The sequence below is a fragment of the Semicossyphus pulcher genome, unplaced genomic scaffold (genome assembly GCF_022749685.1).
Source record: "Semicossyphus pulcher isolate SPU_LCO1_2020_fin unplaced genomic scaffold, fSemPul1.0.p SCAF_15, whole genome shotgun sequence".
Taxonomy (NCBI): domain Eukaryota; kingdom Metazoa; phylum Chordata; class Actinopteri; order Labriformes; family Labridae; genus Semicossyphus; species Semicossyphus pulcher.
In genome coordinates, this window is record NW_027211659.1 from 2,177,048 (window position 1) to 2,199,823 (window position 22,776).

Below are 22,776 nucleotides of genomic sequence, written 5' to 3' on the forward strand. Positions count from 1 at the left end.
AAAAAGGCCCACTCAAGTCCACTGACATAAAAACCACATCTAATATAAAACACATTCTCCTTTGGCTTCAAGTGTGTGTACTCTGCATTAAAATACCACACAGGAGAAGAGAGCACACCTATTTACTGAAATGATATGGGTTATGCTTCCTTATAAATAGACCGCTCTATCTAAACTTCTTCAATTGCCTTTTGAGATCTCTATCTCTTCTCTCCTCGCCCCCACACTGAATAAGTCAATATGTGCTCGGTGTTCCTCCCACACACACAATCGCTGCCAGATCAAAGAGTCAGAGAGATATGCATTGTCAAGTGCTGCTGGGTCAATATTACAATTCCCGGTCTGTAGGTGAAGGGCTTTGTGTTGTGATTCATTTCAAATCCTGAGAGCGCTCCTATAGAAGAAGGTCACAGTGGATGGAGTGTCTCCTCTGCCCTTCAGTGTTTACAGAGACCTCAGGAACAAGAGGCGTTCGGCTGCGACAGAAAGGAGTGCATTAGGACGCTGACTCTGCCTAACAAAAGCACATCTGTGTCACTCAATATGATCCTCGAAAGTTAGGATACAGCTTAAAGGCTGTCAGCTTATAGCTGCGAGGCCTTTTGTGTGTCAGGAACTGGAAACGCTGAGATGCTGCGCTGACAGCAGGAAACACTCGAGAACAGGAGGAACAAATGTAGAGAAAACCTAGAGAGAATCTGGAGGTCCAAGTGCAGACTTTTCTTTCTGTTTGTAGGAAGGACCATCAAAGGTCTTTTAAACTTGCTCAACTTAGATAAAGCAAAACTGTAAATACATGCCACATTTCCCATGCTGTGTTACATCCTGGTCTCAGACAAGAAGGAAATATAAACAACCAATTCCTAATCTGTAAAAGAAAGCTTCAAACACTGTCAGCTTATAGCTTAGCGATAAGGTCGCTGTTTTTTGGATGAAGTTGCTCTTCAGTAGCGAGTCGTAGTCTAAACATGCTAAACAAGCTTCAAACGTTTCTAAAGCTGCTTTCCCACTGGTCAAAAGACACACTGCCAACACCCGGCTTTTTTGCTTAGTGCAATCTGCATTCAGACCCGGGTCAAATTACTCTGCAGTAGACCGGGTAATTATCGCCATTGACGGGTCGACACGCCCCCTTGACGGGCATTCAAGTTCCTACTGCTGTCGCGTAAATACAGAGGAACAACATACAACGGCGAATTTGTTCTTTGTTCTGTGCAAGATGCACCAACTTGAGAGCAAGGTGAGAGAGCTTCTTCTGATCCGAGGGGAACAGCAGCAGAAAATAGGCCGAAAGGAGTATACTCCACTGGCAATGGGAAAAGAGACAATCGGCGTCTATTGGCGGGTCTGAAAAACTCACGTTAACACGCCACTCTTGGTGGGACAGGGGTATAAAGATGAAGCCCAGCTGAGCTTTCTGCTGCAGTCTCAAATAAAACTGCTAAAGATAATTAAATGACGTCAACCAATATGCTGCTGATATCACACACAAATGCTTTGTTGTCTGTCTCCAGAGGATCGTACAGACACACAAGCCTGAGGTTACGTAACGGAGAAGCACACATGGCTATGGGGCAAAATGAGCCCAATCCTGTGGGGTAAATTGATCGAGCTGTTCAACTTACATTAAAGCCATGAAAGTCTCCATCTTTGGTCAAAGTCATTCCTTAAAATGTATATATATGTCCAGCTACAAAGTTCAGTACAGAGCAGTCTCAATAAAAACACTTGGACTGACAGTATAACATCGGGATAAGCTGCTTCTCGGTTGAGGCAAACAGGAAGTGGAGCTCTTTGAGACTCTGTCAGATCTGTAGCCATTGTTCTGAGATTGACTGAACGTGGAGAACAAGCATGTTTTATATGTTGTGTGTTAGTGCTGTTCTTTGTATATGTTGTGTTTTAGTGTGGTAGTTATTTAAAGTGAAAGGTTTTTGATTTCCCACACCTGATCTTTCCTCTCTTAAACCTTCACATCCTTAATGTCCTCCGCCCAGAGACTCGGATGAAAATAACCTTTTAGCAATATCTGATGCAACAAATCTAGAATGCATCTCCCCTGCTAAGAAAACTCAAGAAAATAAAATATATAAATGAAAATGTGTTCCACCTTTCTTTTGCATTTATACGAGTTCAAGTTTATTGGACTTTCAGACTTCGAAATGAAGAAAGAGGCTTTTCAAAGCTGCAGAGGAGGAGCAGAGCTGCGGAGGTTACATCTATTCATTAGCCTATAATCAGTTTGCAAAAGTTGAGGGGGCGGCTCCGGTATTATTTTCACACTGGCAGCTGTAGCAGCAGCATGATACACATTAGCTGCCTCTTCACTGTCTGCCTTGTTTCCAGCTCTGCTTAACACCTTTCAGCATGCAAATAAACCTGATGCTTAGGAAAAAATTGAAGTACATTAAGTGGCTACAGAGCCCTCGGGACACCTTGTACCTGCACGTCTTGGAAGTGCCATAGAATTAAGACTGATTTCTTTATATTTAGGCGGCTACCATCTTTCTGTTTGATCTCCGTCTTTGAAGTGAACGGTGCTGCAGCTCGTCTGTGTTGTGCACGTTAAGTCGACCAACCCTCTGTCAAAGAAGCAAGCCGCCTTTGTCATTATGCAAGATGCTTCGGTAACGATGGTAACGCGTTTGTGTCAGGCTGTAAGTGCAGGAATTTTCCCCAGATAATAGGACTGGGACAGGGTTAAAACAAAGAACAAAGGTGCGTTGAGCTTGCATCCTTCTCCACATGGTGCCCTGCTGTGGTCCTTCCTCTCCTTGATGTACAATAATTGCAACATATAATAATCTCTTTTTCTTTGTCACCACCGGACGAGCATGCAAATTGCTTCTGGAGTGACTGTGCTCAGTTTTTCTCCAGTGTTATTCAACAAATATAATTGCAAGCACAGCCGTTCATGGAAGCCAAGAACTGCTGTGCTTGCAATTATATTATTTAAGACTGTTATCTCAAGATCTCCAGTTAATTACTTCGTTATCTCAAGAAAATGAGCTTCCTTATCTCCACAAAATTAGATAATCAAGCCGTTATCATGGGAAAACAAAAGGTCATTTCATCTTAATACTCATAGTGTTTATCTGGGATCAGGAGAGCTACGCCAGCATGCACAGATGGCGTCTTGACAACTGATGTAAGCCGCAAAATGACAGAACAAGGAGTACCCATTATTGATAAGCCTGCACCTCAATCAAGGTCTCACACATGTGAATGTTATCTCCAACAGAAAGACACAATGTTATCTCGCCTCAGTCCTTGTCACATGAGGAGACAGCACGCCCCGCTGCTGGAGAGCAGAACTCAAAAGCAACAATAACTTATTTTTCCTTGTGTACCAAACTGAATGGTGTGACAGTATTTTTAAGGTCATGACATACTAAAAAACGACACAGTGAAATATATCAGAGCAAATCACAGTTCTTGGTAATGTGGGGTTACAGACTGGGTGTCTGTGGCGACAGTAATCTACTATGGCTGTAATCTACACAGCAGTAATCTACTATGGCTGAACAGTAATCTACTATGGCTGAACAAACAAAGAAAAGATGGATGACTACAGATACAACTTCAACAAGAAGTGAAAATCCAAAGAAAAAGAAACAAACTCGACGCTCAGATGAAGCAAACAGTCTGAAAAGGAAAGCGACCGTCAGCCAGGAAAATCAAGAGTTACAACCGGAGCCGACCGTGGACGTCACACATGCAGCACTGTGTGGATATCTGGGAAGTGTGCTCCTGCAATTACTGTTTATCACCATTAGAGGCGCCAAAGAGAACGAAACTGAGATCGTCGAGATTACCAATTTAAAGTTGTACATAATTTCATTCAGTACTGAGCTACTGCAGAGGGAAATAAAGCTCTAGGAGCTAATACGCTTGGGTAGCAGTCAATTCACAAGCAAACACTTAATTGAAAAACATATTAAAACACATGTTGAACTACTATTGACCACTGACTAATAACTCAAAATATGTCTTTGTGTTTGTTTTGTTCTTTAACTGTTAGACAGAGGAGGTTAAATACGACTACACCGATGGCGACACACAGCTTCAAAATTAGCTTCTATTCTGGATTGCTTGTTCTCTCAAAGGTCAGCAATTTTAAGACTGCTGGCTGTTGGTCAACAGGGCAAATCAATGTGTCTACAGTCACCAGAGCTGAATGAGCAAACAAGATTTTCCATGATTAAAAAAAACCTGCCATATCTCATCTTAAAGGTAGAAAAAAAAAAAATGCAAAAATTAAGAATCTACTAATCGCGGTAATTCCTTTGGGATTAAGTAGATTTGTGATCAAACAAAATTAAGACTAGGCCGTTGGTTCTGTTTGATCCACATTAAAACCCGAGTGGGGTGCAAAAATGAGAAATAATTGAGCCTGAAAGCCAAAAGCTGCAGACCTGATTTAGTCACTGAGCTTCTTGACACTTGGATAAAGCTTTGATTTATGACCCCAAGAAAGACCTTCAAGATACAGCCACATTTTCACCTTGCAGTCATCATATTAAATCCATAACTGTCATTTTAACTGAGGGCTGAAGACCTGAGGGCAACACGGAGAGATTAATATGTGAAACAGCTGTATGAGGGTTTAAACTGCACAGCTTGAAATAGTTTCAAAGGTCGTAGACGAATAATAGTACAACTTTGAATAAAACAACCGGTTCTTAACTGAAGTAATGCTTAACGAGGTGTGAGAAGGGATATTCACAAGGCAGTTGCTAAATTCATCTGGCTGGCTGCTAAGTTACCGTTTTCTTCATGCCGGTGATGAAGGCCAAAGAGCAGATTCAAAGACGTCTAATTTTGCAGTTCTGTGTAATCGCTGGGAAGGTGTAGAAGGTCTTTCTTTCCTTTGATTTATAATGTAAAACGTGTCCGTACCGTTCCTGGCCAGGATGACAGCGATGTATTGCTGGCTGAAGGTGCTGACAGTCAGCAGCATGGCGGGCCGCTGGGAGGTGACGAAGCTGAAGGCCACGTCCTCTCTGGCTCTGCTGCTGCTCTCCGTGGAAACACTGGAGGCCTGCGAGCTTCTGTTCTGCATCACTGAGAACGGCTCCTGGAAGGTGTAGGTCACCGAGGACTCTGAGTCGAAGGACACCGACACCTCTGCACACACAGGGACAAAGGGAAAAAATAATGTCGTGTAGGGAGGTCTGTAATAACTCTCTTTTTTAAAGGGTATTTTTGACGGGGCTAGTGGAGAGAGACAGGAGGAAGAAAAGGAGGAGGAACATGAGAAGTTGAAGAGGAGACACAGGAGAAAGAGTTGGGATGATATGCAGCAAAGGCCTCAGGTTGGAAACAAATCGTGCCACTGCAAAGACCACGCTCTAAGCACTGTACCAGAAAGCTACCTGGTTGCACCTAAACACTTCTATCAAACATGATTATAAGAATAAAATCCAACTCATGCATCTACATTTCAGACATCTCACAATATGAAAGTGGAAAAATCAACACAACCGAATCCAAACTGGGGGAGGAGGATGGCGAGAGAAAATTCAGCGTTTTGAATTAGCATCAATCAAACCGTCACGTCTCCCTTCAGAGGTGTATTGATGTGAACACGCAGGTACACAAGAACTCCCTGGGCAGCTAAACATACTGTAGACCTCCTTAAAAATAGCCAGAGACATACATTAGTGTCAATCTTGTCGAGCAAGGTTGCTGTAAAGTGGGAGGTCATCTGTTTACCCAGGATGCTTTGCTCTTCTGCTCAATATCCTCTTAATATAAAAACATAAGGAGACCTTTCGAAAGGTGTTAAGCTTTCAGCAATGAACTGTACGTTTCCCTACACACATGCTTACAGCTCATAAATGTTCAACTACTTTAAACCAACACTCTCAGATTTGCAGGTATGATTGACTGATTTCTACCATTTAAACTGCCCTTAAAGGGCTAGTTCACCAATTTCCAACCTCAGTCCTATCATGCTGTTATGGGGAGCTAATCCCATTATGGTAAAAAAAAACAATGCATTTTTGCTCTGTGCCTTTGGAGGACGCTATCCGCTTCTCCAATGGGCCCTGAAAAACCTCCACCAGATGACGTAAAACACGTCATCTGGTGGAGGCCAGAGAGCTCACTAAACTACACTTCCTCAATCTAGGACGCCGCCTCCAATGTCATGTCTCGTTCAAAAACGTCAGGTTTGAAATGTAGACTGCAGACATGAGGATTTTTTAGACGATATATTCTCGTCCTATTTCGGATTCTGTACCACTCTGAGCCGATCAATGTCTTTAACTGAAAAACGGTACTATTTCACTCCAGCGTCTCTCGCTGAGCCGTTCCTTTCAGAGGGAGGGGCGCAATGCACGCTGGGTGTTGTAGGAATATAGAATGGGCGAAACCACAAGCTGTTTGTACAACCTCCTCCACAGCTATGGCGCCAATTTAAAATATTATTGCTTCTATCGATTACAGAGAACACCAGCTTTGACTGACAGCGTTAAATCCTCCATCTTCCTTATTTCTTTTGCAGCTTGAACTGCAAAGATAAACCTTACCCATGTTCAATGGTAGTAAACAATAGACCATGGGAACATAGGGATGACACCAAGTAAAACATGCTGCGATATTTATTGCATTCTGTAGAGTTCTCTGCACAGAAAAATCTTTGAGCTTTCAAGGCCGACCCACTTCCCATGCCACTGGAGTGGCAACAAGGCCATTTCTTAAGGACAAATTCAAGAAACAGAAGCCCCTCACTAGCTCCCTTTTTGTCACATGACAACTTAGATATAAAATAGATGAGTTAGCAAGTCATGCACAAACAAATCAAAGAAAGCACGTTATTAAACTCAATTATAAATAAAAGAAAGCACCAGCTCGCAGGAGAAGAGTCCTGTAAGGACAACACGGACATAATGTTGGCAGCAATATTAGAACTCCCTTTACAAGCCGACTCATGCGTCCTCTGCGTTTTGGTGTAACCTTTAAATGATATACATAGCTCCTGCAGTTAAGAGGGAGTAGGGAAGGACAGAAGAGATGGGATGGATGCCACATAGTGTCAACTCACTAAGACAGCATTGCATCACTGTCTTGTTTCACATTGCTGCAATATTTACAACGAGAGTGCCTCAGTCGCACCGCAGTCCCTGCTCATAGCACGTCCACTGAAGCAGGTAATCTCTGGTATACTGCTGCTCAGCTGCAAATCATCACCGGGTGCTCTGTTTTTCACATAAAGGCTGATAGATTTATACGCCAAATGAACAGCGGGAAATAAACGTGACAGTTCGCTTTGCAAAGATGAAACTTTCATTGTGAAATAATATTCTTGCTCTTCATTTTTTAGAGCTTTGAAAAACTGTCATCATAACATCAAACACCTGAGAGTATTTATCTTAGAAGTTCAGTTAAATACCCAAATTTTCAACGTGGATCAAAGGGAGAGTCTATAACGTAATTGAGATATCTGATCTGCTATCTGTGGTAAGATCCAAGTTGTAAACTAGGATTTGGCTTGATCAATATTACCTGCAGGATTCTCTCCAGTCTCCGAAACAAACTGATCCAGTGAATAGAGCAGATAACGTGAGATATTCAGCAGACAGGACATCAGCAAGGTTAGCAGAGCTGCTGCTAGCTTGTAGGTGCTCAGATTATGTTTACCTTAGGATTCCCTGAGTGTTCATCTGCAGCGGTTCTCCGGTACAAAGCAAACAAACCCTAAACACAGCAGTTTAATCTGTTTTTCTCCAACACTTTTTCACCATGCTGCATGGACTGCCAAATGAGCTGCTGCTAACATTAGCTCACTTGCTAACAATAATTCTTCTTCTTACAAAGGAGGGTGAAGTGACTCGAAGCACAAAGAGAGTAGTCTGCTACTCGACAGCAGCTGCTTGTGGCAAACTGAATATGTGTCTAACTGTTTAAGAAGTTTGATTCTTCTCCTGACTGAAAGAAAAGGAAAGAATATTTTAACTTTTATATTCAACAGCCAAATCTGATTCATACACTCTGAGTCATGTGCAAACAACCCTGGCTTTGGTGACCCTTTCATAATTAATCTGAGCGAGAGGAAACCTACAGTTTCATGAGCGGCAGCTGCAGACTTTTCACGTCTTATTTTCAGAAACCGCCTTCCACCTCTCCATCATGCCCGCCTGGCTGCTTGCTGAGCCGACTGCTCCTCTATCTGTGTTTCAGTTTGTGCTGCTCTCTGTGCTCTGCTCTGTGCTCGCATCCTGCAGGAGATAATTTGCTCTAATGCATTTTAAATGTTCTTGGAGTCTGCAGTCAGGACAAGTATTAATTGCCTCTTGCATTACCCGCATTTCTATTGATGCGGTGCAATGGAATAACCTTCACAATGATCGATTATTTGTTTGTCGTAATCAAAGTTAATCTATGAGAAGAATTACATTAAGGGTGGCTGGTGAAGAGCACTCACCTTGGTTACAGGTGGTTCCCCCGTAAGCGGACTGCGAGCAGTCGCACACGTAGCCGTTGCTCTTCTCGATGCACCTCCCCCTGTTGTGGCACAGGCTGCTGGAGCCGCTGCAGTACCCGGGGCAACCGGAGCTCACGCCCGGCGTCATCCTGGCTCGCTCCTCCAGGTCGAAGCTGACGCCGTTCACGGTTAGAGTCCTGATGCAGCCCAGGAAGCCTCGCTGCTGGGACGCCGTTCCTCCTGGGACGAAGACAGCAAAGTTAGACAAAGCTAACGGCGGCTCTGCTAAGAAGCATGTTCACAAGAATATTTCTACAATAATTGCACGTGCCAATAAAGCATAATAAATGTAATTATATAAGACGTCACATCTAATACAACAATACAGACAAAGGGGTATAAAAAAAAGGTCAAATTGAAAGATATAAATATCAAAAAGTCAAGTAAAAATAATTAAGATTAAAGACACATTTTTTGATAATATTGTCACAGTAACTGGTCAACGTCAGATAATACTTGAGACATCCTAAATGCACATTACTTGGGTAAAGCACGTCCACACCTCAAATAGCAACGATACACATAAAGAGTATATGTTGAATAAATGACTCTGGAGCGGCAGGGAAATGTAGTTGCTCAGCATAAGAAAATATGAGGCTCCACATTGCACCGAATCTATTTTAATTACTACATTACCATGATTCCCTTTAAGGCTGATGAAAATATGCAACATTCATTTTCTTAATTCTAGCGTGCATCCAGGCCGACTGTGGAGGCATTTCAGTGTATGTTTGGTCTTAATGAGGCTCACACACTGTAATGGACGAGACAAGTTTCCAACAGAATTGTAGAAAACTAATAATCGTAACACAGACAGAGACAGCTGTGGATTTACGCTTCATAAAAAAAGGACTTTGGATGTAAATGTGTCACATTGTAATGCCTTTAATTTATGTGCACATTATTGTATAATCTTTTCCCATGATCCCCTGAGGCTGATGAATGATTCTTGTTAAACCCAGTGCACTTGAAGTCATGCCATGGCTTTATATGTTGCAGGCATTTATTGCCATGCGTTTGTTTACAAGTGTTTGCAGTAGGATTTCCATACATTGCATATTACTTCTTGTTGTATCTAGCAGGCAGGGGTCTCTGTGCTCTTAACCCCTGCTGTTTGACTAGCACTGATACATAGTGGGAGGCCAGCTTTCATGCTATTAACCTGAGGTGCCTGTTTGTGCTCTGGAACGCACAGAGGCAATTTCAAACCACTTGAAAGAGACAACTGTTCTGGGTTTTGCTGTTAGCTGCACGTCTCTCTCTGTATCTTGTTAGCTAGCTTTAGCAGACAGATTTCTATCACACTACGTACAGCATGTTAGCCTTTTTGCAAATGCTAAGACAAGATCCACAAAGTACTACCTCTCAAAAAGGCCTCGTTTAGCATTCTGAGACACTCTAAGGAGTTGTTCTTGTTTAGGGCCTGTTTTTCACTAGCTAACATGATGGCTATAATGGCTGCTGTGGTTTACGGTTTGCATCTTGCTAACCAAGCTAGCACTTTTGCTAACACCTTAATCTTCTCCGGCTCCACCTTTTGTTCCAAGTACCACTTCTGACTCCGTAAAACAAGATGGTGACGGCCAAAACTCAAGCTTCAAAACAATAGCCAAAGGATGACGTCACGGTGGCTAAATCGACTTCTTTTTACGTCTACATTTTTACCGCTAGCATGAATGTTTTGATAGTTTGAGTTTTCTACATGTTCAAGTAAGAAGCACAGTATTATCTTTATTTACAATTTTAAACACCAAAAACGTGTAACCGTGTGTTTGTCTGTTTTTATCCAAACAGCTAACATTACTAGGCTATAAACAGGAGTAAGCTAGCTAAAGAAGAAGGTGTTTTTTTCCTGCCTTTATCCTTGTTTTTTTGCAAACTCATTGTGTTCAGGTTTTGGTTAACTACATTTAAGGAAACATTTTCTAGTAAAAGTCAACTTGTGTTACTTAAAGAAAAGGATGTTTGTGCCACAAACATCTATTCAAACGGAAAGGAGCTTGTGGATAAATAAATAACAGCTCTACTGTGTTACAAAAAACACAGAGACGCTTCTACATATTTAAAATATTTTCACGGTAAAAATCTTGTGCAGAGGAGGTGAGAAATTCAGCATTATCACTTCAGCGTAGAACTCTTTTAATATTCCATTATACATCAGGAAAGATGTCTGTGACCAACACGCTACATCTGTCTCCTGTCGTGTGAGGCTCTATTTCAGGACGTGTTAAACTTGTTTGCTACAGTATGACAGGAGTGGAAGCAGTATGGTGTTATTTCTATGGTGTTACTTAAGGGAATTTAGCTTTGAATAATACAGGTTACAGTTATATACAGTATGTAAATAATGATTCATGAAATGTATGGTTTATTCTTGTCGAAAGTTCTACTTGTGAACTGCTGAACTAAAAGATTTTCATGTCAAACCACTAATAAATTGCCTTTTGTGACATTTCCATTTTTTATTTCATGAAATATTATCAATTTTTACTGTTCCAAAGTAGCAATTAGTTGTGACATGGCAGAGAAAGCCTTTATACCGACAGAATCACACGTTTTATATTGGCTTTGTTTTCAGAGAGAAAGGACGGCTCAGCTTTGTACGTTCTTATGAAAACAATTAAATCTTCACAAAATGACAACGTCTTTTGATGTTCGCGGAGGATTATTGCTTCCATTTTGTCGTTTCATGTCTCTGATAAATTATTTCTTAAAGTAAATGAACCATTAAGTGCATGAACTGAGGCCGAAAATTGAGTCGACATGAAAAAAAGACGCACTTTTTTAATTGTATCTCTGTCCCCTCCAGAGGAATGGTGTATTATTAAAGAGACACATTTAAATGTCAGAGGGGGAAAGGCTGCTGAGAAATGTGAGAGCGGAGAGAGAGCCGGCACGCTCCTGAGCCGCAGCAATAATGGAAACATAATAAAATACTTCTTCACAGTAGCTTACAGAGCAGTTCTGTATTCTTTTTTTTAGTTATTATCAGCACAATACCCAAGGACAAACGTTTAAAGAGTGAATGTTAGCTGTAATCACTTTTCCTCTCCTTTCCGGCTGTGAAAAGAGACCTTTGTAGTGCCTCTTCATTGTAAGAGGGACAAAATCCACAGACATTTCTCTCTGCGAAAATGCACTTTAAAGTTCAGCCAAAGCTAATGGGAGACTTCTGTCGTCTGAGGAGTTAGCCAACCCGAGTGACTTTGGCTTGCGGGTTGTGCAAAACACAGAGGTAAATTAGCACTATAAAAGATAAGAGTGTGAGAAGAAACATCCGAGATTGGGCCAATTTAGCCCCTTGTTAGCTTCAGCTGGACTCTGCAGAACTTCTTCTCCATTTCACGGAGCCAAACTGAGCTTAAAAAGGATCATGTCAAGGCCGGGTCATAGAAGAGGAACGGTTATATGAGCTAGTGTTGTATTAAGACACACTTGAACAAATCGAAACTGTTTCTTTAGAGCTGCACTTTTTTATATCGTTAATATTAAATATTTAGAAGTGTATTGTAAAAGGTGTTGCTCTTACCCTGAAAACTATTATGAGCCACTTACCTGCTACTATTTCTAATCGAAAACTTGTAACCTTGCTTACAGCAACAACAATGCTACATTTTATGATGTGACCTACAAACTACATTAAATCAAATTTACACCAAGTTAAAATTCGGTGTATGAGACGCATTTTTCATACTTCGTCCTAAATACCGGCGCAACCAATAAACCAGTATAAAATGCAGAGAGGGGTATTTTATTGTGTTGACGACGGCGGTATCGAGTTCTGAAGTGGTGACTCCACATCTCAGCATTAAACTGTTTCAAGCTCCAAGCCACTCCTACTTCTCCTACTTACAACATGCCGCAGTGCTGTTTTAAGCGAGGAAAACGCACTTGATTGCTGCTCACGCTTTGTCACGGACATGAACCTCTTCATGATCGTCGTTGCAGCCGCCGCCCTCACAACACTCAACGTCACCGCAGCCTGCCAGCTACCGCTAGCTACAGCACCGTTAGCTTGCAGGATTGCAAACTCAACATGGCGAAAACAGATGGCAGGCTGTAATTTGTGTGCGTTTTGAATGAAAATAAATTGAAATAGTGTTGAAATAACTTGTATACATGTTCTTATATCTTACAGAAAAAAAAGTTGCCTCTCTGACACCCCCAAAAACAGCCTGCGTCCGCATATAGTCCGGATTTTACTGTACTTTTGTTTTGTTGTTGTTGTCGTTGTTGTCACAACTGCATTGCATTGTGGGATATTAATATTAGCGTGTCCTGTGCTTGCAAAAACAAACACAACAGAAAAACTGGCTAAGCATACAATATAGCATGCTAGCGTGTAATTTCGGTGATAGATCTGAGGGAAACTGAAGATTCTTTGTGGGTTCATCAGTAACGCGCGTTTTACCGTCTTTCAGCTCATTGTTTTGGTTTAATTGCCTGAAAGATTTGCTGTTTTTGTTCACACTAATCAACATTAATTCCAGCACCAAACATGAACATAACCGAGCATTAAGAAGCTAAATAGCCACGTATTTCACGCAGCAGTTGGAGACTAAAAATGGAGCCAAAAGTGGAGCTAATGTTGGTCTTACATTTACAAGGCCACAAGAAACATGACTCCAAAGTGCTTCTTATGGTTACTGAGATGCCTTTTTACACATCTAGTAGACCCACAGTAACATATCAGCTTTATAAGATGATATTATGCTAGTGTTGCTGCACCAGCCGCCTCTAACGCTGTCCAAAAATCAATGACAGCTGGTTGAAATAAACCTGTCTCTGGTGGTCGCATATTCAGCTTACCTACAAACAGCTGGCTGCTGAGCCGTAAGCGGGGGTGTCCATCAGCCGGAGCCTCGAGGAAGCGGAGGGGAAGCTGGTCGACCTGCAGGGAGGCCTCCTTCACGTTGCGCTCTGCCCTCACGTAGTGCCACTGTCTGTCATTCAGGGGGAGGTGGGACTTCACGGACAGGAGCACCGGACCGTTTCCCACATCAAAGGAGAACGTCACCACGGAGGGAGCTGGAGGGCCGGAGGGAATCGCGCACACACACACACACACACACACACACACACACACACACGAGAGCCGGGTCAGACTGAATGTGATATTGGGTTTTTTATGTTCTTCCTCTCTTTCTGATGCAACGCGATACAATGCTGCTGGGAGAGCTTGATGACCTGAATAGATTTATGAGGGGGCTCGGCTGACAGCTCGTCAATATTTCACAATGTCTCTGATGCTGCAGTAATACATAATGGCTCCAAATATCCTGAGAGCTCCTCCCTCAGGTTTGAGAACAAAACACAGAGTAATCAACAATTTCACAACACCTATAATAAATGAAGTAATCCACTGCTTCTCGAGCTGCCTCTCTGAGGACTGGGAATATGCTCCCTGCTTATTAAATATGCTGTTTGGTACGCTCTTTGTCCCCGAATCCTTAAAGAAGCACCACCGCTGCACTGTATTTCTTCATTGGTGTTCGTGTAAACGAGTCAATCTTTGTGTAAATATATCTAATCTGACAGTGTGATTCGATGAATTCTGGCTTCTTTGCCCATCTGGTGTATTCATTAAGGATTTCAGCTTCACTACACGAGTAGTAACGAAATGCTTTTAACGACTCCGATGACAGCACGACGACGCTGTTGACTGTGTCATTAGGATTGCATCATGCTGTGCGGCCCTGACAGCCTGCTTCTCTGGGAAATTAAACTGTCAACTACGATGCAGCCAGCCTTTCCATCCGAGAACACCAACATATATATATATAATATGTATATGGCAGCTTTCGTGGGCGTTCTAATGTATGGCAGTTATTTTTGCATGTCCTTGTCTTGCTCATTCTCAGCGTCTCTATTCTCGCTCTGCGTGTTGACTCACAGCCGAGCTCCACTCGGATGAAGTCCTTGAGGCCCAGGTTCTCCAGAAACACCCCTGAAGGAGCGCTCGTCTTGAAGTAGAAGGAGATATCGGAGGCGAGCTCAGCCTGCAGGGTGGGGAAGTAGAGGTAGGAGGACTCCTGGTAGAATGACGCCGCGTTCCAAATAGACTCTGGAAGAAAAAAAAGGAAAGGACAGTGGAGGTTTTCCTCATATTTCCGACTATGAAACACAAGAAAGGAGGTTTTTAATCTAACAGGACATCTGATCTTTAACTAATGCGTCCACTGTTGACTTCTGGTATGAAACAGGAAGCAAACTGTGGTCTCTGGTGTCAAAATTTACACTCTGCTTAATCTCTACACCTGATCGTCTCTCTCAATCTATAGAATAACAACATCACTCTATTTCATTTTCCACCAGGACGCACAGATATTATTCACGGAACTGCAGAAGGTCAATTTTCAGGAATCATCAAAGTAGATAATACAGTGGAAACCACTTAAAGGTTACGGTTACTGTTAGAGGAATCAACCGCTTGTATGGATCTAAAAGCTTTGCAGCGGATGTTTCCGATACGATCGCTGTTTAGATTGAATTTAATTGATTTCTTCAACCCGAGCGTTTTTCCGCTGAAAAGACGACTATGGCCACCGTTGAAAAGACGTTCAAAACTGGTGCAAAAGTGAAAGTTTTTTCATCGACTATTTGAAGACGTTGATTGAACGTTTATTTAAGATTCATCACACATATTAACGCCGATTTTCAAGTCGCATTGTCTCTTAACCTTGTTAACATCACACAGCCCATGAAGCGGCGTGTTTCTGATTTTTGTATGAAAAATAAAATACGTTGAAATTACGTCTCAATGTGGACCGGATTTAACCCACCGCTGGAAAATTACGTTGGAGAAATGCCGCTTTAATCATCACTTTCGTCACACTAAACACTAAAATGTTCAAAAAAGTTATCCAAATTACAAAACAAAAATGTATTTTCTGACACGTTGAGTCACAACAATTTTAGCCGGTTGAAAAATGTTTGAAAGTAGGTCTAAGGTCCCGATCAGGCAGAGCGCGTTTTGGAGGCTGTAAACCGCGAGGTGCACCGCACTGCCTTTTTTGTTGAAGCCTACAGTCCAAAAAACAGCAGCGTGCTGCCCCTTTTTTTTCTGTTGTCTAATGTCAAATCAGTAGTTGTCATTAACCTAACCGTTATGTTGTAAACTGACAGAAGGGCCGCCTCTCCTTACATCCGATTGGACAATGAGAAAAAACACCAATGATGTCGGGCACTTTTTCTGCTTTCAGTTGTTTTTTCAACTCGAGGCGCTCAGAGTGTTTCCTCAAAAACATGAGGCGGGCAGAGCGGAACAATGCGAGGCGCTCTGCAAGGCAAAAGCAACTGATCAAAAAGCATCGCACTCATTGAAAACAATGACAAAAAAGCCCCCAGCTGCTAAAACGCGCTCTGTCTGATCCGGCTCTAAGACGTTCAGACCTGATTTCGCCCTGTCTTAAACCCCCGGTTGTTGCTCACTGGGCATAATGTCAGGTCAAAGTGTAAGGCTTGGGGTCAGCAGTGGTGCTTGCAGTAGATCATCCATGGTGCAAAAAATGTATTTTTTTTTTTTATATTCTAAAACCCAAAAAGACAAACAAAATTCCATCAGAACAAGATGATGCAGAGTTCTGCTACTGTATGATTGTGTCTGCTCAGTCACAAATGCATAATGTCTGTCGGCCTCAGACTAACTTTTCTAGGCCAAGGACCATCTGTGATGCTTAATGTCAAACTCTGCACAGTTGCAGCTGCTGAGAAAAACCTAATGCGCACAGCAAAGGCACCTGTGGTTGAACCTGCCCTTGTGGATTGATAATGCATGTCACGTAATGACAGCGAGGGAAAAAGCATCGCAAAGTTGGTATTGTAATTTCTTTATATCCAAGTAATTAGTATACACATGTCAATTTTATTTAAGATATATCACATGAGAGGAAGTGACATCACAACCTCGAGTTTGATTTTGCTTTTATACAACAGTTGTACAAGCGGCCAGTAGTAGTTAAAACTAAGTGCGCCACCAACTCAACTAGCTCCATAACTTAAAGCGACAGTAGGTAACTTTGGTTAAGATAACACATTTTGATCTTTGCATTTCCCTCACAACATTAAATCTAAATGATGTTGATTGCTGATTTGTGACTGTGAGTGCCCGCCCCTTTGTATTTAGTTTGTTAAAAAATGTGTCTGGTCTAAATCAAACAACCAATCAGGTTCCAGGTTTCACCTAACGAGCCAATCAGAGACTCTGTACAAACTAACGCCATCCGGCTTCTGTGTGACTCGTGTCAGCAGCGGGCACGCAGAGGTTGTGTCAGTCAGTAGCTATGGGAACCACCCGCTTGCAAAATGTTCACTCCATTGGAATGTTCACGTTGCTTACTGCCACTTTAACTGAAACTAGACTTTTGTTGCCTAGCAACCCAAACATTCTCCTGCACTCTGTGTTCTAGAGGTTACCACGGATCAGCTGTTCTTTTAAATGTATCATCAACCAATCAAATAAGAGTCTGCTGTGTGATTCAGAGGTACCGGCTTGAATAATGTAGACGCACACGATCTGCAGTAACGCTGACCTTTGACCCTACATTTAATAGTTTGAAGCACTTTAAATATTTGAGCTCAAAACGATGATGATAAAAAATGTGGATAAATCTTGTTCGGAGAGCGTGGGATGCTTTTACAAGGACTAAATGATAATGTGTTAAAGGAAGAATAAATCAATATCATATGGAAACTGCCTTGTGCAATATTTTTTTAATTAAAGAAAAAAGGAATATTTACTGTCTTTAGTTTCCAGTAAATTAAATTACTGAAGCTACTTCCATTGTCAGCCAAGTGTTTGCTTGTTTCTGCCTTCCTGCTGTTATTAATACTCTTGTTTATCATTATTTTATTAAACTCGAAGTTAATATATGTTTTTTCTCATTTACAATACCATACATTTATTATTTATTACTCCAGTTGAACGCGACACACGTTCAAATAAACTCATGTGGGTTTGAACTACATTTGAGCTGCTCTGTGTCTGCAGCCCACTCTGGGACGTTAAGCATGAATATTTACAATCTCTTTCATGTTCCAGTGCCGCCGTCCAGCTGAGCTTGCCCCCATTTTTGCCCCCCCTGCCTGGCTGCACAAAAAAAAGACGGACATACTTTCAGGTTGAGCCCATTTTAAGAGGTTATAGAGTCCACGGTGCAGCCAGGTGTCAGACATGTAACAGAACAGATGAAGCTTAGCTCTCTATCCATGGATCAACAAATGAGGCACAAAGACATCATCTGAGCCGCTCTGATCAACAATAAGCCTGGGCATCAAAGCCTCCATCTGCAACCAAATCTGGCACAGAAGCTGCAACACTGAGGTGATCACCTACTGTCTCCATAACACCGCAGAGGCCCGATGTGGTAGACAGCCTGCGAGCCCGTCCTGTTGGTGTCTCCTATCACGATCTGGCTCACCGGTAGGTGGTCTTTATAGGAGAGGATTCCTGTGTCATTAGCCCTGTGACACACACATGCAAAATAAAAAATAAATAAGTGGAGCAGAGCCCTCGGGTGCTGGATGCCTTTATGGGGGTTCAGATAAAGGCGTCCATTCTTCTGCATTAGCCCAGAATGCAGAGTAAACACATTAAAAAGGGAGCAATCTATCACGGCGCAGACAACTGCCTCTGGAAATATGCAAACTGAGCTGAATGGAGAGGAGCTTTGGAGTGGATTTACATACCATAAACAAACACACTCAGAACGTCTAATACGCCCAAACTTTGATGCAGCCTTTGTTTCTTCAGTCAGTGCTTAGAAAGTATGATTAGTTTGATCATAACTCTGTAAATGTTATGTATGAGCTGCTATAAATCATTCTAAAGAAACACAAAGGCACACAACAGAAAAGGGAAACACTCTTTAGACAAATAATGAGCTCCAATGGGGCGAGGAAGTAATATGTATATAAATGTTTACTACTGATTTTTTATCCATCTGTATGATAATTTTGTTGTTGAATTATAATACATTAAACAGACATGTCTATATTGTGTTTTAACTGGCAGCTATTTACTTTACAGCTCGGTCATAACATGGTAATATCTGGATGATAATAAATAGGATATAACTCAGTAATATCATTTAATTACCAAAGTTATAATCAGGTAATAGGTAACATTTAAAGACAGAAGCAAAGCAAGACTCTTTAGTAATAGTAAAGTATTATTTTGGTAATAATAACTAGAAGGGTTGGGTCATTTATTTATTCATGAAAAAAATCGAAAAGTTCAAGCGACTATTATTTAAAAACTTTTTTTTTTCATTGTTTTCACTGGCAAGCAGTTATAATGCAGTACTGCTGTCAGATGGTCATCTGCAAGCTGTTTGCTAACCGCCATTAAATAACAAGAGAAGAAGAAAGCATTAGTGCCAGGTGCCGGTAAAGCGGGTGTGGCAGCCGTCAAAGAGTTCTGTGTGGAACTCTATGAGGTCAAGTGCAAACTTTGAAAGGTGATATCATACGTCTACGACAGCTATGCACAGTCGGCTGTAACGCGTAGGCATGTTTTTACTGTGGGTCTGTGGCCCTAAAGAAATAAAGGCTTTTTATTAATCACCCCTCTGAGTGCCTCAGATCCTTCCAGTAACTTTTACCTTTGATCCCCAAACTGAAGAGCACCAGAGAGAGAACTTTTCTCACAACCTTGTTTTTTATTACGCCCATGCAGCACTGCATTCTTCTGCTATTTTAACCATGCACAGTCATTAAAAGGCAAAATAAAACCCACAGAAAGTAAATCTGTCTCTGCGTGTGTTTGTGCACAGGTGGGATAGTCTCCAGTGAATATCGTTTGAAATGCCCATCCCTAATAACTAGTGACCTTCTATAATAACAATATTAAGCAATGTTTCAAAAAAGCAATATTTGGCTTAAAATGGTAACATGGTGACATTAATGCAGTAATAACCTAATTAAAAAAGAAGATAATATAGGTTGATGTTTTTCTACAATATTATAGGCTTCTATGTCCCAAATATAATACCTTCAAAACTACATTAAAATTCTTGGAAGTCATAATTGGTAATTATCACATATCACATCTGTAATTCGAAATAGTTCCAAACATCACCTTCAGTTTTATGGTAAAACTTTGCATTTTAAAAATGTTTAATGCGTTGAAATGTTAGTGATAATAAATCATGGCTGCAAGATGCTTAACTAACCGATTCTGTTTAATTTGTCTTATGTTGTTTGTTGTTTTTGCCCCTTTTACTCTGCTTATAACATGTAATTACTTCATTATTATTATAACTTTGTAATTGTTATTAAACTATTACCCCACTATAACCGTACTATTACCACACTGTGATGTTAATTGCTATTAATTAGTCTTCCCTCACTGATATAAAAGGGGGTGAATAAAATAATAGATATTGTTAATGTCAATAAAAATATATTGCAAATAAGACAGAAAATGATCTTTCTGAATGTAGAAATATTTTGTGTGTGCGTTGTGTACCATGCATCTGAATCGGCGTCGCAGTTGCAGAAGTAGTTCATGTCGATGCAGTTCTCCTCCAGGCTGCAGGAGCACTGCTGCACGCCGGGCAGGAAGCCTCCCCAGTAGCTCCGTCTCTCTCCTTCCCGGTCGAGCCACCAGGACAGCGGGCTGCCGTCTGCAACACAACGGCAGGCTGTCAGTTAGAGAACACCGCAGCAGCGTGAAGCCTGTCAGTACGAGTGCCAGGGCTCAAGTGGGTCAAGGTCATGGGTTATATTTGGAGGATTGCATAATGTTGCATCACTGGACTTATCTTATAATGACAAAGATATAAATATGGAGGATTTGTTTGTTTGTTTGCAATGAAAACAACATAAACAGAGCAATATACAAGATAGAGTGAACACATTAAGATAATTGCATAAACACACACACATCAAAAGAAGTATTTTTACCACACCAACATTTTAGAGACTCAAATTTCCAGATTGTTCTAACCATATTAACATGAACACTAAATGTTTATAGCGTAAATAAATGTCAGAAAGTCTTTGTCTTTTAATATTTTGCCAAGCTTTATATTTGGGATCGTCAAGCCAGGCCCCCAAATTTACAATCCTCTCAGCACTGTCTGCAGTCACACGTAGCAGAGCATTACAGCTCAGCAGAAGGTGAGCCACACTAGATCGGTTGTCAATCAATAATAATGTTAAATAGTCTTTAATCTGGGCGCTGGTTTAGCTCAGGGTTTAAATCGTGCGTCCCATTTACAGAGGCCATATCCCTCGATGCAGCAGCCTTGGGTTCAACCCTTTGCCGCATGTCATCCCCAAATCTCTCTCCCCTTGTTTCCGACACTATCCAGTATAAAGGCATAAAAGGCGAAAAGATCTATACGTCTTTAATTTAGTTATTTGTTAAAGAAAGCAGCCTTCAGAGGACCTGTCATATTGCTGCACAATCACATAGAAAAGATCTATTATCATTCCAGCTCGAAGTCTCACTGCATTTGCCGCCATATCAGTAATCAGTGAATTTCTCCACATTTAAAAATCAATCGTGCTCTTTTATAACCCTTAAGTATCCCTCATGCACAAACTAATAATGCAGCTGATTTAAGCTACTCTGCACCTTCTCCTGAGCTGCAAACCTCGCTCGAACTAGACTCTTCCGTTCCCCTCGGAGACGTTAAACCTTTCTGATGTTATGTTTTTATTGCTCTTGTAACTGTGGTATTAATTCCTCAATGATTGTGTTGCCGTGTTGTTAATGCTTTGCTAATTTTGTTCTTGTGAACGTTTCTTGTTCTCAGGCCTCCCCTGGAAAAGAGATCTTAATCTCAATGAGGCGGCCTCATTAAATAAAGATTAAATAGAATCAATAGCAGGACAAACAAAGTCAAAGAAACGGGGGAGAAAGAATGAAAAATAAAAGACACAAAAGACGCGTTTGTTCCAGAACTTTCAAGTGAAAACAGTTCATTTCTTTTATTCACCTGTTTCTTTCTGATCAGTGCATTTTGTTCTTGGTTATTTCCCTCATTGCATGAACATCTTTCCCTCTGCTGATGGATTCTCAGCTGGCATTTCAATCTATTAGTATCTGGGCTCTCTGGCATTTCATGACACCTTGTCTGCGGGTGTCAGTGTGGCTATACAGCGACGCCATAACGGCACAATTCATCACCTCAGCTGTGGGGTTAAGTGGTCCAGCTTCAATCATCTGTCACACAACGTGACCCCGCATCGGAGATGAGGCCAGCGAGCACGGAAAAAGCCCATTAGGCTGCATGTCACAACACGTAATCAAGTGTCACATGCAACGGCGGTTTCTTCCTACACACAGCATACATTACAGCTGCATTAGGCAGCGTTTTTATGTATGAATACACGTGTCATATTAGCACCAAGAGGGTCTGAGACAACTAATCTCCATGTAAATCCTGCTCTTGTGAGGATAACGATCGCAGGAAGTGAGGAGACAAAAGTTTCTTGTACGCAGTGATAAGCCAGCAAGCCCACTTTTTCATTAAAACAGCGACACACTTTATTTAGACACTTTACCCCCCCCTCCCTGTCCTTCCACTCACTGCAGACACCTTTCCTCCATTCCTGCTACTGTTTTAAAACACTCAACAACAGGTCCACAAACAAGAAAAGGCAACAATCAATACTTCCTGAAGGAGAGGTGAGTCTCGCGCTTTCCCTTAAATTGGCTGGATATTGACAGGACTTGTCCACGATGAGAAAGCGAGAGCATCTTACCGTCTCCTTCACGGCAATGAAAGCAGACCAAAATTTTGACAACAGCTAGACGTTCATTACACCAACATACACACAAAGAGTGAGACACATTTGGCGGACAGTTGTGTACAAAGGGATTTACAATAAGTGCATTAAAAGTCCTCAGGAACAAGAGCCCGTTGCCATCAGGAATCGGCATTGCATCAATTTCAGATTTCAGACACAAGTGCTTTCTTCAATTTAAAAAAAAAAACACGACAAACTCAACAACTACTAATTGCACAGGCTAACAGCCAATCATAGCAGAGAACTTTAACAAGAGTGAAGCAGAGTAATCGTGTTTTCTCTTGTGTAAGTTCTCATTCTGCTGGTGCCCTTACGTATGAACAGCAACCACCAAGGCCAGTCGTGTGAATACAGATGAGTGTGCTGTAGGTTTTAATGGAGGTTTTCTAAATGCCAAGTTGCCTCATACAATACACCTAAACAAACAAACAAACAAATGTACCAACACTGAGAGAATACTGAAGGTTACAAATGGGCGGTGTTGGAGAGGCTACTATTACAGCAAAGCTTTTCACACCACTTATTTCTTC

General features: G+C 41.5%; 1 protein-coding gene across 1 annotated transcript in view; it reads right to left on the reverse strand.

Annotated features, from left to right (window-relative positions):
• cntnap5a (contactin associated protein family member 5a) overlaps nucleotides 1-22,776 on the reverse strand; it is a 127,909-nt gene that overhangs the window by 17,247 nt on the left and 87,886 nt on the right. Inside the window, exons 14-19 of the mRNA XM_069663729.1 lie at nucleotides 19,956-20,112; nucleotides 17,823-17,950; nucleotides 14,382-14,552; nucleotides 13,298-13,516; nucleotides 8,429-8,668; nucleotides 4,900-5,127 (exon numbers count right to left, since the gene is read on the reverse strand). Coding sequence (XP_069519830.1) covers nucleotides 4,900-5,127; nucleotides 8,429-8,668; nucleotides 13,298-13,516; nucleotides 14,382-14,552; nucleotides 17,823-17,950; nucleotides 19,956-20,112 — 1,143 coding nt within the window. The remainder of the gene's footprint in view (nucleotides 1-4,899; nucleotides 5,128-8,428; nucleotides 8,669-13,297; nucleotides 13,517-14,381; nucleotides 14,553-17,822; nucleotides 17,951-19,955; nucleotides 20,113-22,776) is intronic.